Source organism: Hypanus sabinus, chromosome 29, assembly GCF_030144855.1.
Source record: "Hypanus sabinus isolate sHypSab1 chromosome 29, sHypSab1.hap1, whole genome shotgun sequence".
NCBI classification, from domain to species: Eukaryota; Metazoa; Chordata; class Chondrichthyes; order Myliobatiformes; family Dasyatidae; genus Hypanus; species Hypanus sabinus.
In genome coordinates, this window is record NC_082734.1 from 15794909 (window position 1) to 15811708 (window position 16800).

A 16800-nucleotide genomic window follows, 5' to 3' on the forward strand; every position below is an offset into this window, starting at 1 on the left:
TCTAATTGCAAGAATTAAGCTCTTGAATACAAGTTGCACTGAGCACTGTTCAAAATGCCTGGAGCAGATTTGGATCAGTGTTGGTCTGTTTGTTTACTTCCCTTTGAAACAACAATCCAAATGTAGGTTGCCTGCAGCTTCAGGCCCCTGAGCATCGACACCTCAGAGGATCTGTCCTGCGCCCGACATACTGATGCAATCGCAAAGAAGCCAAGCCAGCAGCTCAGCTTGAGGAGGTTTGGTTTGTCACCAAGTCTAGCAAACTTCTACCTATTGGTGGCGGTGAGCTTTCTGATTGGCTGCCTCCCCACCTGGAACGGAAGCTCCAATGCACAGGATCACAAGAGGGCCAACGACTCAGCCAGCTCCATCACGGGCACAACCCTCCCCAAAGTCAAGGAAATCTTCCAAAGGCGGTGCCTCAGGAAGGTGGCCTCCATCATTAAGGACCCCTACCACCCAGGACATGCCCTCTTCTCATTGCTATTACCAGGGCGGAAGCTTGGAAGTCTGAAAACCCACATTCAACATTTTAGGAACAGATTCTTCCCCTATGCCATCAGATTTATGAACAGTCCGTGAACCTGTAAACACCACCTCACTGTTCCTCTTTTGGACTTTTTATTTATTTGTGACGCAGTCAGTTTTGAATACTGAATGACCTTTATTGTCATTATACATTGGTACAATGAAACTCTGTTTGGCTTCCTCTCAGGCCATCAAACAAAGCGGCAGATAAAAACAAGACAATAATAGAAAAACAATATTAAATAGATAAGTAGCAGAAAATAAATTGCAGCAGCACCAGAATATCACAGTAATGCACAAAGTGCCGTTAGTGCAAGTATTTGAGTCCTTGTGTGTGCTCACAGTTTAAGTCATTGTTCTGTGGGAGTGGTGTGATGGAGGCCACAGCTCTGGGGTAGAAGCTGTTCCTCAGTCTATTTGTTCTGGCTTTTAGTGCCCTGAACCTTTTGCTGGACGGCAGCGGGTCAGACAGGGAGTGGCCGGGGTGTGTGGTGTCTCTGGTTATGCTGATTGCTTTCCTCCTAAGTCTGCTGGAATGGATGGTGTCCAGTCCTGGGAGGTCCATCCTTTTTATCTCTTACTCTGGACTGCTGCTACAAAGCAACACATTGAATGACATATCAGTGGTAATAAACCCGATTTTGATTTTAGGAAACAGCCTGCAAGTTTATCGATGACACCAATGGGCATGAGTGGCAGAACAGTGGCCAAACCCAATCGTCACACGCAGACCTCAACGTCTTGGGCAGAATGGTCCGGTGAGAGCCAAACCCAAGCCTAATCTGGAGGTGTCCAATGTTATCTGCATGGAAAGCTGAGGATGAGGTGGGAGAAGATTGCAACTGCCTAGCAATCAAATCACAGAGGTGATCTTATCGAATGGCGGAGAAGGGTTAAAAGGCTGTGTGACCTCATCCTATTCTTCTTTCTGTTCAAACGTGGTGTCTGCTGTCTCAGATCAGGAAACCAAGAACGAACCCAGGAATGGAAAGGTTAATGTAAGAACAGCATTTGATAGCTTTGGGCCTGTGTCTCTAGAGTTTAGAAGAATGGGGGGGGGGGGGTATCTCATTGAAATCTATCAACTATTAAAAGGCCTAGATAGAGTGGATGTAGAGAAGATGTTTCCTATAGTGGGGGAGTCTACAACCAGAGGACGCAGGTAGAGTGGATGTGGCGAATATGTTTCCTACAGTGGGGGAGACTAGAACCAGAGGACACAGCTTCAGAATAGAAGGATGAAGGATAAACAGAGATGAGGAAGAAATTCTTTAGCCAGAGCGTGGTGAGTCTGTGGAATTCATTGCCATAGATGGCTGTGGAGACTAAATCAATGGGAATATTTAAAGGGGAAGCTGACAGATTTTTGATTAGTAAGGACGTCTAAGGCTACAGGGAGAAGGCAGGAGAATGGGGTTAAGAGGGAAAATAAATCAGCCATGATGGAGTGGCGGAGCAGACTCAATGGGCCGAATAGTCTAATTCTGCTCCAACATCTTCTAGTCTCAATGGCATATACTTGGAGCAAAATATATACCCCTATCCCTTGAAACTACCTTCAGCCTCTGCTATCCAAACCTGCTTAATATCATTCACTTTCTCCGGGCACTCCTTGTGCACCATCAGCCTTAAATCTCTTCCTAAACCTCCATAAAACCTTCTGTTGTTGACAAGGCTTTTTGGACACCTCTGCATTTGAGTCACTGTCAGATTCTGATCAGTAACTCCCCTGAGGTGGTAAAACCAAAGCCACTGTTCCATTGACACTGCCCGCTGAAACCAGTCTCAAACTGTAGTAAATGCCCTGAAGGACGCCTAATCCATTTACTGCAATACATTAATATTCTGCACACTTACCACGTCGTACTTAGTGTCTGTGGGAGCATCTCGTGTTTTGCTTCTGGAGAAAGTCCGCTGAGAGGCTTCCCGGTCGGTCTAAGAGGGAATATTATCCATTAAGTGTTTTTCCTTCATTATTTTTCCTCAAACTATCCCAATATTAATTTCCCTGGGAATTCTCTCAATCATCTGCCCACATTGTGGTTGGAACTCCCACAGATGCCGGCCCTGATTTTAATTATTTGAATCTGAAGAATTTAATCCTTGCTTCTTATCAAGAATCTATTAAAATATTTATGTCTGACAATTAGACCCCAAATAAATCTCCAAAAAAAAGTGAGCAAAACTATTAATGAACAATAAAATAGCATCTGGTTGCAGGGAACCCGCATTCTCTGACCCAGGAGTCAGCTGGCCAGAAGGTGCCCTCTCAACTTCCAAAAAATGTATTATCCTTACACAGGGAAGTCCCACAGGGAATTCTTGGGTCTCGTCACCATGGCCACCATCCCCCACCCACAAGAGACTGCTCTCCTAGATTAAAATGAACCCCCTGCGTCAAAGGAACCTTCTCAGACCTTAACTACTTCACTCTGGCCGACTGACATGACCTCTGTGTGGCCAAGTTGCTGGTGGGAACTGGGAGCAATTTCATAAAGTTTAACTTAACATACAGATAGGTGGAGGGGCAGGTAGTTATCCTCCAGCACCACATCTGGCACCAAGGAGTGTGGGCAGTATTTGTGCCAGATGACGAAGGCATTGCCATTAAGGAATAAGCACTGGAATTGTCTGGCATAGACAGAGGATTATGAAATAGTGAATTAGTTGGGCATCTTTTCCTCCCTGTCCCAGCACTGGTGATTTATTGACTTTAAAGCTGCCGACTAATTCACTGTTTCATTATCCTCTCTCTCCATGTCAGTCAATTCCAGTGCTTATTCCTGAATGGTAAAGCCTTCATCATTTTCTTAATTTGTGCAAACAGATGGGCAGTATTCGTGGAGAGTCAGACCTATCTTCCACTTGGGACAACTGCTCGGCCTGAAACCGCAAGAAATTGCAGAGAGCTGTGAACACAGCCCAGTCCGTCACACAAACCGGCCTCCTTTTCAGTCACTCTGTCCACACTTTCCACTGCCAACATTGTCAAGAAATTCTCCCACCCTGGCCATTCCCTCTCACACTGGCCAGAAGATATAAAAGCCCAAGAGCATGTACCATCAGGCTCAAGGACAGCTTCTATCCCACTGTACTGACTAAAAGATGGAAGTCTTGATCTCCTGATCTATCTCATTGAGATCCCTGCACTTTATTTGTCTACCTGCACTGCACTTTCCCTGTAACTATAACACTGAATTCTGATGTTTTATAAATGTACATTTGGATGGAGTGATAAGTCCACCCAGACAAAGGACTCCCGCAAACCACAAAAGATTCTGCAGATGCATGAAATCCAGAGCAACACACAAAATGCTGGAGGAATTCAGCAGGTCAGGCAACATTTGTGGTAGTGAAGTCCTGATGAAGGGTTTCGGCCCGAAATGTCGACTGTTTATTCCCTTCCATAGGTGTTGCCTGACCTGCTGAGTTCCTCCAGCATACAAAGCCTCAGAATAGTGGGGCATCCTTTTAGAATGGAGATGAGGAAGAATTTCTTTAGCCAGAGAGTAGTGAATCTGTGGAGTTCATTGCCACAGGCAGCTGTGGAGGCCACGTCATTGGGTATACTTGAAGCAAAGTTTGATAGGTTCTTGAACTAGTCAGGACATGAAAGGATACGGGGAGAAGGCATGCAATTGGGCTTGAGAGGAAAATAGATCAGCCATGATGAAATGAAGGAGTAGACTCGATGGGTCAAATGGCCGAATTCTACTTTTATATCTTGTGTGTTGCAAAGGAATTCCACTGCATCTCAGTAAATGTGACAATAGTAAACCAATATCAATACTCAGGCTAACAGTTTGCCTCCAAAAGACACTATTCTTTCCTTATTTAATCCCTTTTCCATTTAAGTATTTATAGAATACCTTTGGGAGTTCTTTTCTTTCCCCTAATATTTTTCATGCACCATCTTTGCAGTCAAAACCCATAGCTTTTGGAGATTGATTTTTAACTTAACCAACGTCAGGAATTGTCTGTCATCTCAGCTGTTAAGAAAATATCAAGGAGATAATGACTGAAACAGGAAAATACAGGAACAGTGACTAACCTCTTTCTGTTGAAATTTCCTGGGATAGACCTTACTCATGCTTGATTCTTCCTCGAGGCGATGGGATATTGTAGGTTCTCTTTGTGTTCTACCCACGTTGGTAGGGATGAAGTCACGATATGCCTCAGTAACTGGCCTGTTGCAAGACAGTTGAAGTGACCTCACTCAGAGTGGATTTAACTGGGCAACAAATCCTCCACTGGGTTTCCTTATCATTAACATCAGATAACTCAAACAGATTCTCTCAGATTATCTCAAACAGATAACTGAAAGCGAGGCCATTCAGCTCATCCTACCTGCTCTGCTAGCCCTCCTCCCGTGCTCCTTTCCTTTACAGGCTCACGGAGTATTGAAACAAACCCTTCACCCATGGGGGGGGCTCGATAGCATAGTGGTTAGCACAACGCTTTACAGTGCAGGTGACCCAGGTTCAATTCCCGCTGCTGCCTGTAAGGAGTTTGTACGGTTTCCCCGTGACCACATACAGCCCCCCAAAGATATACCAACTGGTAGGTTAACTGGTCGTTGTAAATTGCCCCATGATTAAGCTAGGATTAAATCCGAGTGCTGGCTCGAAGGACCAGAAGGGCCTTGTCAGAGTGATTTTTGGGGTTTGGCACATTCACATTTAGCAATTGACTCCTCAGCCACCAATTTTCAAATCTGAATGTAAATTGTAGATTTAATCTAAATGAACCTAAAATCTTCCTAAAATCTGTGTTTCACAGGCCAGATAAAACTGATTAAAATTCATTTTGATGTCGGTGGTGTGGGTGCAAACTGGGTGGCGTGAAGTTTGTGTGTAGTTTCAAAGAGAACACTGTAAATATGGAATTGTCCGTTGACGTTCCAGCACATAAAATACCAGGCCCCACGTTCGGCCAGCCAGACTTTTCGAAAAGCATCTCTGCGTGATGCCTTGAGTTGTCAAATAAGGAAGTTGCTTCAATCTACCAGTACTTTTCTCCGGTGACTCCATTCACACAACAAGAGACCTATTCCACGCTGTAGCTCAATAAATCAGGAAGTATAACCTGCCCATCAAAAGTCATTTCGCTCCCCACACATTCTCGTCAATGTTCCTTGGTCCTCGGAAGACGGTGCCAGAGCACGTTGACTCTTTGCACGCAGCTCCCTTCTTCAATGATTGTAGTCTTTGAGATCTAAATTCTGAGCCTTTATCTACCTGCACTCCACTTTCTCTGTAACTGGAATGTTTTGTTATTGTTTTCCCTCGTACTAACTCAATATACTTATGTCTGAAATGATCCGTATGGATGGCATGCAAAGCTAAGTTTTTCACAACCTAGAGTTATAGTCATCATTGAAGTTTTGCGCCTCATCAGGACATAGAAATATAGAAAACATACAGCACAATACAGGCCCTTGGGCCCACAAAGCTGTGCTGAACACGTCCCTACCTTAGAACTACCTAGGTTTTACCCTCAGCCCTCTATTCTTCTAAGTGTGTAGCCATCCAGGAGTCTCTTCAAAGACCCTATCGATTCTGGCGCCACCATCGCTGCCTGCAGCCCATTCCATGCACTCACCGCTCTCTGAGTAACAAACTTAACCCCTGACATCTCCTCTGGACCTACTTCCAAGCACCTTAAAACTATGTCCCCCTCGAGTAGGAAACTTTTCCTCACTGCGAGGCTGTGAGTAAGAAGCTTCAAGGGGATTTGTTTCCTGTAGAGTGGTGTTTGGAGGTTCCCACACATTGGAAAAAGTACAGAGCCTTGCCAGCTTACCTTCCCACACATACAAACAGCCTACGGGAATGGAACCATGCTGTGACCCGGGGTGGGCCCGTGTCCGGGCAAGGTCCTAAATTGTTAAGGCAAAGAGGCCACGTGCCAACTGGGATTTGTATAGATAAACACATGGCGGTTGGAAACAGTGGGCTGAAGGGCCGCTATGCGATATGATTCAGTGCCTAAGTAGAAAGCTCCACTAACCCTTCTCCCAGTTACTCACCATTTCAACAGGCCCTGGCATGGGTTCAGACGGTGGATTTCCAGCCTGGAATCTGGAGATTGGTAAACACTCACACTGCCCCTTGGCCGTACTGAAGCCGGAGGGTCAGTGTTCCACCGTGCCGAGGGCCACCTTCACCCGGAGCCCGAGCTGGCCCCACTGTGCCGAAGACCACACTGCCCGCTGTACAGGCGCGGCTCAGTTACGAGATTATCAGCTGGCACATCCACTGCCGATCTCAGGGGAAGTCTAGGCCCATTAGTTTAGCTTCTGCTGGGAGGATGCTGCTACAGACTAACTGTATTCCCCACTTGGGGAAATTAAACTGATAGAGAAAGGCTGATGTTAATGGGTAAGTGAAGACCAAGTCAAAAGCAATTAATTAAGCTTGTGGAAGTATCAGGAGTTGTGTTCAGAGGAGTTTACATGGATTTCCAATGTGTTTTCAACAAGGTCAAATTAAGGCTCATAGAGATAAATTTTTGATCTAATTGATTAAACACGATCAAAGGAAAACACTTAAACTGGAAGGAAAGGATTTGTCCTGGGATCACAAGAATGCTCTATTTGGTTTATCACGTTCTACAGCAGACTCTGTACTGAACACCAGTGGGAGGAGATTGCCAGACGGAGAGAGAAAAAGTTTCAAGGATGTGCTGAAACCCATCGGCCCACCTCTATAGACTAGCACAGTCCAGTGCAACAGAGGTCATCACCTCCCCCCTCCCCCCACCCCAACCCCCGCCTCCACCCCAACCCATCAAAGTGGTCGTCGGTGTGGATCCTGCCTGTTCTAGCCTCAAACACACATCTTCTCCATGGCAACCGTTGGTGCTACCGGGACCCCGAGGACTTGTGAAAACTGTGTGGTGGTTTCTTTCGAACTTACAGTCTTTTAACATCTTTGGAGTATTTTTACTGTGCCCATGGTCTTTTTTTTTTAATCAATTATGCTATTGTTTGCACTGTTGTAACTATGTGGTTTTGTGTAGGTCTTATAGCTTTAGTTTTTGGTTTGTTGGGTGGTAGAGTTGGTCTCCTGACTTGGTGTGTCTGGGTAGTCTTGTTTTGTCTGGTGGATTGGAGCTCCTTTCCGGGGAATGCGCTAAGATGGTAGCGCGATATCGATATGCAGCAGCCTCTCCAGACTCTGGATTTGGGGATTACCAAACGTTATGTGAATTTTCTGGTGTAGTCTGTTTTGTTGTGTGCTTTTGTGATATCATTCTGGAGAAACTTTGTCTCATTTTTTAACTGCATTGTATTTGTGGTTTCTAAATGACAATAAACTGAAACTGAACTGAACTGAAGAGTCGGGGTCTCACCATCTTCTCATTCCTCCACTGGCTGAGAAGGTACAAGAATTTAATAAGCTGGGAACTACAGGTGCTGGACTGCTAAGACAACCTTGTCGTAGGATTTGGAGGCTTGCGTGTCTCGGCGACCCAGAGAGCCATGATGGCTGGAGTCAGGGCCTTGTACTTTGGTAGGGTCACCCATGCCAAAGGTCAAGGGGTAGAGGCAAGACTAAATGTGGTCCACCGGCCCTCCAGGTTTGGGGGTTCAGCTTAGGGCCAACAACCCAGACTGATAAAAACTGTTATGGAAACAGCAATGAAGAATCATTCTACATCTGAGTGTGACGGTACTCCCGAGTCTCCATTCAGGACTTGTTACTGACATGATGAAGGAAGCCCTGACCAAAATTGGTTTTGGCCAAGGACGATCAGAGATGGAGGACATCATTGGTGCCCAAAATGCCAGTGGCATAACGTGGCATTAAGTAAGTCAGTTTAGATGCTGGAACGCTGGATATGGAGTTTGAATCAGATAGCTCACAGTTTCAGCCCAGGTTTTTATTTCTCCTTATTCATGCGTCTCCTCCCAATGGAGTAATGATGCCCACCGTCAACAGACACCACCCTCCCCTCACTGATTCAGTCTCTCTTGGTCCCCACCCTATCAGAGACATTTCTTTGTGCCCACTTCTCTGCAACTAAATTTTCCTGGTCTTGATGAAAACTCAGCAATCTGAACCATTAGTACTTCATCTATCTTCACAGATACAGCTGAGTAGCCACTGTGTGTTTTCTGTTTTCTTAGGGAAGGGTCCAGGGACCAGTTCTGGATTAGAGTTACAGATCCATCCAGTGCAGTAACAGGCCATTCAGCCCATCAGGTCTATGCCAACTATTTACAGTCTGTCCTCAGGTAACAAATGGGTTCCTTTTTTTTACAGCTGTCTCAAGTTAATTTTGTCAGGTTATACAAAAGAGTCACTTGATATGGCAAATGATATGGGAACTGTAATGAAAGGCATCAGGTAAGAGTGAGAAGGAAGAACAATCTCTAAAAGTAGAGAGAGGAAGCTAAGACACAAGGGATTCTGCAGATGCTGGAAATCTAGAGCAACACACACGAAATCTGGAGAAACTCAGCAGGCCAGGCAGCATCTATGGAGGAATATGACATTTCAAAGGTAAGGGGGTGTCAGGATATCAGAGCCAAGTTGTTTTACACAGGAATGTCAGAGGCAAGTTGTTTTTTTTTACAGAGAGTGCTGGGTAGGTGGAACATACTGCCAGCAGAGGTTGTAGAAGCAGATACATTAGGGACTTAGATGGGCATATAGATGATAGAAAATTTGAGGGTTATGTGGTAGGGAAAGGCTAGATTGATTTTGAGTAACACATACAAAAATGCAGGAGGAACTCAGGTCAGCTAACATCCATGGAAAGGATTAAACTGTTGACATTTTGGGCTAAGAGCCCTCATGAGCACAGGAAAGGAAGGGGGTAGAATCCAGAATAAGGTGGTGGGAAGAGGGGAATGATACAAGCTGAAGGTGGTAACTGATTCCAGCTGGGTGGACGAAGTGGGAAGCTGGGAGGTGATTGGCAGAAAAGGTAAAGGGCTGGAGAATCTGGTAGGGGAGGGGAGTGGACCATAGGAGAAAGGAGAGGAGGGAGGGCATCAGGGAGAGGTGTTAGGCAGGTAAGAAGAGGGAAGCAGGGAGCCATAGTGGGGAATAGAAGAAGAGGGAAGGGGGAGGGAAAAATTCTCTGGAAGTTAGAGAATGGATGTTCGTGCTACCAGGTTGGAGGCCACCCAGATGGAATATGAGGTGTTGCTCCTCCAACCTGAGTATGGCTTCATTGTGGCAGTAGAGAAGACCATGAACTGACATGGCATAATGGGAGTGGGGATTGCAACTAAAATGTTTGGCCACCGAGAAATCCTGCTTGTTGCGGATGGAGCGGTGGTTCCCCTAATTTCTCCGGATCTCACCGATACAGAGGAGGCTTAATCAGGAGCATTGCATACAGTAGCTGACCCCAATAGATCAGTAGGCCTCACCTGGAAGGACTATTTGGGGCCCTGAATGGTGGTGAGGGAGGAGGTGAATGGGCAGGTGTAGCACCTTTTCCATTCGCAGGGACAAGTGGCAGGAGGAAGGTGAGTCGGGAAAGTCGAATGGACAAGGGAGTCACAGAAAGCACACTCACTGCAGAAAGCAGAGAGTTGGGGGTGGGGAGGGATAAGAAGTATTTGGGGGTAGGAACCCATTGAAAATGGTGGAAGTTGCGGAGGATGACGTGTTTGGATGCGGAGGCACGTGGGTTGATAGCTAAGGACAAAAGGAACTCTATCCCTGTTAGGACGGTGGCTAGATGGGGTGAGGGCAGATGCGGATGCAGGCAGCATCAATAGTGGAGGAGGGTAAACCCCATTCTTTTAAGAAGGAAGACATCTCTGATGTTCTAGAAAGGAAAGCCTCATCCTGAGAACAGATTTGGTGGAGACAAAGGAACTGAGAAAAGGGAGGAGACATTATTACTGGTGATAGGATGGAAAAAAGTATCGTCGAGGTAACCGTGAGAGTTGGTAGGTTTATAAAAGCAATCGGTAGACAGTTTGTTCCCAGAGACAGAGAGATCAAAAAAGGGGGAGATATGTCAGAAACAGCCAAGTGAACTTAAGGGCAGGGTGAAAGCTGGAGGCAAAATTGATTAAATTAACAAGTTCAGCATGGGTGCATGAAGCAGCACCGATGCAGTTGTTCTTTTTAGAGTAGGTTAAAAGATCAATGTTATAGAGTATGTCGAAAGGTTGGCACAACATTGTGAGCCGTACGGTTTGTACTGTGCTGTAATATTCTATGTTCTAGATGCTGCCTGACCTTTGGAGTTCCTCCAGCATTTTCCATTTTGCAGAAGATGAAACTAGTTCTGCCGCTCACAGGAGCAAAATCTGTACGTTGGACTTTTGAGTTTAACAAGATCATGGGAGCTGTTCCTACGTTGGATGTTTGTAACCCTGGGACAACCTACAGACCAGCACTTGGTCCTGGCCTACCGTGCCTTCTTTCACACTTCCAGCCACTTCTTGGACAAAACAGATTTAGTTTGCAAAAAGATCCCTCTGCTCCTTGCTGCCGTCCATCTTTCTGCTATAAAGAACAGACCACAGTGGACAAGGCAGTCAGAATATGGGGAACAAACACACAATGCTGGAGGAACTCAGCAGGCCAGGTAGCACCTTTGGAAAAAGGTACAGTCAATCTTTCGGGCCCAGACCCAAAACATCGATTGTACTTTTTTCCATCGATGCTGCCTGGCCTGCCGAGTTCCTCCAGCATTTCGTGTGCGTTGTTTGGATTCCCAGCATCTGCAGATTTTCTCTTGTTTGTAATCAGAGTATAGGGATGCAGTTTATACACCTAGCCAATGAGCAGCCCAGACTGCAATCATTAAAGGGCAGGACACTGGGTAATCATACCCTCCAACCCCCGATCTCCGTCTTAGTAAAACAGCCAGCAAAATCAAAGCCTCACCCACCCGGGACATTGTTTCTTGTCGGGCAGAAGATACAAAAGCCTGAAAGGCTGAAGGGCCATCAGTTTCTATCCTGCCTTTATCAGACTCTTGAACAGTCCTCTTGTATGATAAGATGGACTCTTAGCCTGAAAATCTACTTCATTATGACCTTGCACCTGCACTGCACCTTATCAATAGTTTCTTTTTAAACAGTTTATTCTGCATTGTTGTTGTTTTACCTTTCTACAGAGGAAGACAGATTCAAGAGGGTCCGCGGGAGGTTCACAAGAATGAATCCGGGGATGAAAGGGTTAATAAACGGTGACTAATTGATTGCTCTGGGTCTGTACGCACTGGTGTTTAGAAGAATGAGGGCGAATCTCACTGAAACCTACCAAATATTGAAAGGCCCAGACCGAGTGAACGTGGAGAGGATGTTTACCTTGTTCTATCTCAGTGCACTCTGTAATGATTTGATCTGTATGGGGGACAAGCTTTTCATGGCACCTTGGGACATGTGGGCAAAATGAAGCCAATGCTTCATTTCAGGGATTTTCCAATTTAGTCTTTCCCATCCCACACTCTTAATACCCTTGGGGAAATTATGGTACAATCAATCCCTAGTTTCTCAGGAGAACCTCACAAAAATTCCCGTGACCCTCCCACAACTTTAAACTCCTTCTTCTCAAATCTACAGCCACGCTTGTGGTGCAGGAGTACAGTCAAGATGTGTTGGGGTGAAAACAGGTGTGGTCAAAGCTCTTTGTCATCGATGGGTGAATCAGTCAGTGACATGAGGGGGCAGAGAGATGGCCCAGGGACTGTGTCTTGCAGTGGGCAGTGCTGGAGACACACAGCACTCACAGTCTGACTGTGACCGTCTGGGCTTCCCCTCGCCTGGTGCTCTGCTTCCCTCCTACAACCCAAATGTGAGCTAGTTGTTCGGTCAATCTGTTACTTCAAGTTATCCCCAGGTGCAGGTGGGTGGCAGGAGAACTAGTGGCAAGGCAACATAGTGGTTAGCTCAGTGCTTTACAGCACGTTCGATTCCTGCCGTGGGCCTGTAAGGAGTCTGTACGTTCTGTGTGGGTTTCCTCCCACAGTCCAAAGACGTACCGGTTGGCCATTGTAAACTGTTCCATGAAAAGGCTCAGATTAAACTGGGGGATTGCTGTGGGGCCGGAACGACCTACCTCACTGACAATAATCGGGAGCAGTCAATGGGCATGTGGGTGAGCAAAAGTTACAACTTAGAGAACACCAATGATGGTATGTTCTGAGAGCTGGCACGGACTTGAAGGGCTGAACAGCCTCCTAGATTGCAAGAAACTATGGAAAGTGCAGCTCAGACTCAAAGGCAGCTATCCTGTTTCAGTCTGACTCTTGAATAGACCAGTTATACGCTAAAGCATGAATTCTCGATTTCCCAATCTACCTCGTCGTGGCCCCTTCCACTTAATCTGACGACCTGCACAACACTCCTTCTGTAACTCTAACACTATATTCTGCATTCTGCTTTTCTTTTCACTCACTTACTGCCCGTTATGCCACTGGTGTTTACGGCAGCAATGAATACCCTCCATCTCTGTCTGTACAGAAGGAATCTTCATTGCTGTTTCTGTACAATCGTTTTCTGACCAGTCAGGGTTGTTAGCCTGGAGCTGAACCCCCGAACCTGGAGGACAGGAGGACTGGTGGTCCACTCAGTCCGGCCTCTACCCTTTCACCTAGGTGACTCTACCAAGAGCCAAAGCACAAGGCCCTGACTCCAGGCAACATAGCTCTCTGGGTTATCGAGGCAGACAAAGCCTCCAACCCCTAGAATAAGGTTGTGACCCTCTTGGAGGTTTCTTTTCACGACCTCAATGTAACTAGGTATGGAATAATCTGTCTGTCTAGGGGACATAGCCTCAGGATCTGGGGGAGTCAATTTAGGATGGAGATGAGGAGGAACTGCTTTTTCCCAAACTCTGTGGAATTCTCTGCCCAATGAACCAGTGGAGACTACCTCAAGGCAAAGTTGGACAAATTTTTGACAAGTTTGGATAGACTTTTACAATAGTAGGGGAATTAATGGTTACGGGGAAAAGAAAGGTAGGTGGAGATGAATCTGTGGTCAGATCAGCCGAGATCTTATTGAATGGCGGAGCAGGCTCAACGGGCCAGATGGCCGACTCCTGTTCCTAGTTCTTATGTTCAAAGCAAAAGCTTTTTACCTATAATAATAATAAACCAGTCCAATTCTTCCTGCCTCAGTCACAAACCATCTAAGTAGTATTGTGAATTCATCTCCATATGAGTGTCATGAAGTTGCTATGTCAGTACATTAATTGCATAGCAAACTCACAACAAACATTAAGTCTGATCATTTATAACACTATTAATGAGTAATTTTCTCTTATTCAGAAAGTTGATGATTATAATGATGGAGTTCCTGCATGAAATGACCATTTTTAAAATTACATTTGAAAAGCAACGAAATTGCAGGTGCTGGAAATCTGCAAGATTCAAAGTGCATTTACTATCAGAGCATGTATGCAGCATACAGCCCTGAAATTTGTTGTCTTCACAGACAGCCACGAAACAAAGAATCATGGATCAACCACTCAAAGAAAAAAGAACAACTCCCCCCCCCCCGCCACATGTGAAAAGCAACGTAGAAAATGAGTGAAAGCACTGAGTACAAAACACAAAATCAAAAGGCTCAGTGTTCAGCTCAGTGTTGGTTATCTACAGTTCATCCCGATTCAAAAGTCACCCAGAAGAAGTAATGGAGTGACCAGAACTAGAGCACATTATAAACCTGAAATAGAGTCCAAGTCTCTGGCAATTAAACCTTGCTCTGGTCCCACTCCCCAGAGCGGTCACTCAAATGCAAGGACCTTCCTGGAGAGCAGCGAGTGAGAGGGAGGGAGAGACCTTCACAAGCAGAAAAACAAACTAAACTGTTGCAGATACTTAGGAAGTCAGGCAGGACCTGTAGAGGGAGAACATGAGTCAGTGAGCTGAATGTTCTGGACAGTAGTGAATAATGTGCTCGGCGGTGCTTCCCTATCAGGGGAGGTCAATGACTTGAAATATTAGCTGTGTTACTCTCTCCACGGATGCTGCCTGACCTGTTGAGTGTTTCCAGTATTTCTTACTTTTTTAACATTTTCACCATCAGCCATGTTTTTATGCTTTTCCATTACTTTTGATTTGGCTGCCACCTCTTGAAAATCCCTGCTCGTCTCTCCCTTTGCTTCCTTTCCCTTGTTGTTCTGATAGAAATCTTTGAACTAAAACATCACCTCTCCTTCTCTCTCACATCAAGCACTATAAGCAGCATCTATCATCAAGGACCCCCAATCATCCAGGTCATGCCCTCTCATTACCACCATGGGGCAGGAGATACAGGAGTGACACGATCAGATTCAGGAACAGTTATTACCTTACAACCATCAGGCTCCTGAAGTAGAGTGGATAACATCACTCATCACAACTCTGAACTGATTCTACAACCTACAGACTCACTCTCACAGTCTCTTTTACAACATGTTCTCAGTATTTCTCTCTGCACTATCTGTCTTCTGAAGCATATTGATTGCATGATTGGCCGCTGTAAATCACTCCTAATGTGAGTGGTAGAATCTGGGAAGAGTTGATAGTAATGTGAGAGGATAAATAATGTAAATAGTGGAGGATTTCTGTAAATGGGTGGTTGATGGTCAGTGGGCTGAACGGTCCTTTTCCGTGTTGTATATAACTCTGACCACATCTGTCGCTAGTGTGAAATATCCATTGCCCTCATTCAGGATTCTAAAATTTGTTTTTCTTTATTATTTATTCAGAGAAACAGCGTGGAACACGCCCTTCCAACCCAATGATCTGCACTGCCCAGCAAACCACCTATTTAATTGGCCTAATCACAGGACAATTTACAATGATCAATTAACCTACTAACTGGTATGTCTTCGGGAGGAAACCGGAGCACCTGGAGGAAATCCACGCGTTTCACGGGGAGAACGTACAAACTTCTTGCAGATGGTGCTGGAATTGAACTCTGAACTCAGGAACGCCCCCAGCTGTAACGCTAGTTGCTGTGCTGCCGAGGCTCCCACATATCCAGGAAGTTATAAGGCAAACAGTAAAGAATTTGAGTTGAAATACAAAAAGAAATTCCTCTCATGAGGCACACCACGAGACGTTCTGGGTCATTACGACCAGCTCATTCTGTCCTGGTTTCTGTGATGTCTAATCTCCTTCCAATTAAACACACAGCTCATTTTTCTACTTCTTAATTTCTTCAGCCTCAGCTGTTTCCCTGGGCGGAATAAATCCCACTTATTTGTGGGAGGCAGTCAGAGACAGATATTTTCTTTTAACTCATATTTTCCAAATGACACATTGGAAAAGCTGGTGAAGGGAAAAAAGCAGAATCCTTAGCTTTATAAACAGAGTATAATGCAAGGAAGGTATATCGGATTTCAGTATGCATCTCCCAGATCAGCAATGGATCCAGTTCTGATCCCCACACTTGAGGAACTCTTGGAGAGAGTGCAGAAGTGATTTGCCAGATCGGTGGCTTAACAATAGAGAGATTAGAGCAGTTTGTGTTATTCTGCTAAAGGAAGGTATAATAGAGCTGAACAAAATTATAAATGGACTTTATAGAATAATGACAATAAACTATCCAAAGAAAAGCAAATAAACTTAAGGAGAACTAACAAGAGAAAATCTGCTGATGCCAGAAATCCAAGCAACACACACAAAATGCTGGAGGAACTCAGCAGGCCAGGCAGCATCTAGGGGAAAAAGTACAGTCGACGTTTTGGGCCGCGACCTTCGGCAGGACTGGTTTGACATCTCAGGCCGAGACCTTGCATCAGGACTGGCTGCATCACTGTCTGGTATGTTGTGGACGGGTGGCATTAGACAGGATCAGGGAAAAAGCCGCAGAAGGTTGTAAACTCAGCCAGCGGCATCATGGGCACTAGCCTCACCAGCATTGAGGATGCCCTTGTCTCCATGGAGGGGGAGACACAGGAGCCTGAAGGCACTATTCAGTGTTTCAGGAACAGCCTCTTCCTCTCCGCCATCAGGTTTCTGAATGGACAATGAACCTGTGAACACTACCCCACAATTTTTTCTCTCTCTTGTTCAATTCTAATTATTTTTATATATACTTTTTATTGTAACTAATAGTTTTTAATGCCACATATTGCAATATACTGCTGCAAAACAGCAAACTTCACGACATATGCCAGTGATATTAAACCTGATTCTCATTCTAATTGGCAAACGAAACAAAAGGTAGATGAGAGATTGTCGTGTAGTGTGCAAATGGTGCTGGACAGGGATTCAGAAGTCACACCCAGTGGGAATTTGTATGAAGAGCCAGCATTATGTCAAGGAGATGAAATGTCCCTTTCTACAAGCTCTGGTCAG

The 16800-nt window shown here is 45.3% G+C and overlaps 1 protein-coding gene across 2 annotated transcripts in view; it reads right to left on the bottom strand.

Moving 5' to 3' along the window:
• Positions 1–16800, bottom strand: part of LOC132383042 (TRIO and F-actin-binding protein-like) — a 289971-nt gene that overhangs the window by 200689 nt on the left and 72482 nt on the right. For both annotated transcript variants that reach the window (XM_059953752.1, XM_059953753.1), the window contains exons 6-7: positions 4580–4715; positions 2386–2463 (exon numbers count right to left, since the gene is read on the bottom strand). In XM_059953752.1, the coding sequence (XP_059809735.1) occupies positions 2386–2463; positions 4580–4715 (214 nt within the window). The remainder of the gene's footprint in view (positions 1–2385; positions 2464–4579; positions 4716–16800) is intronic.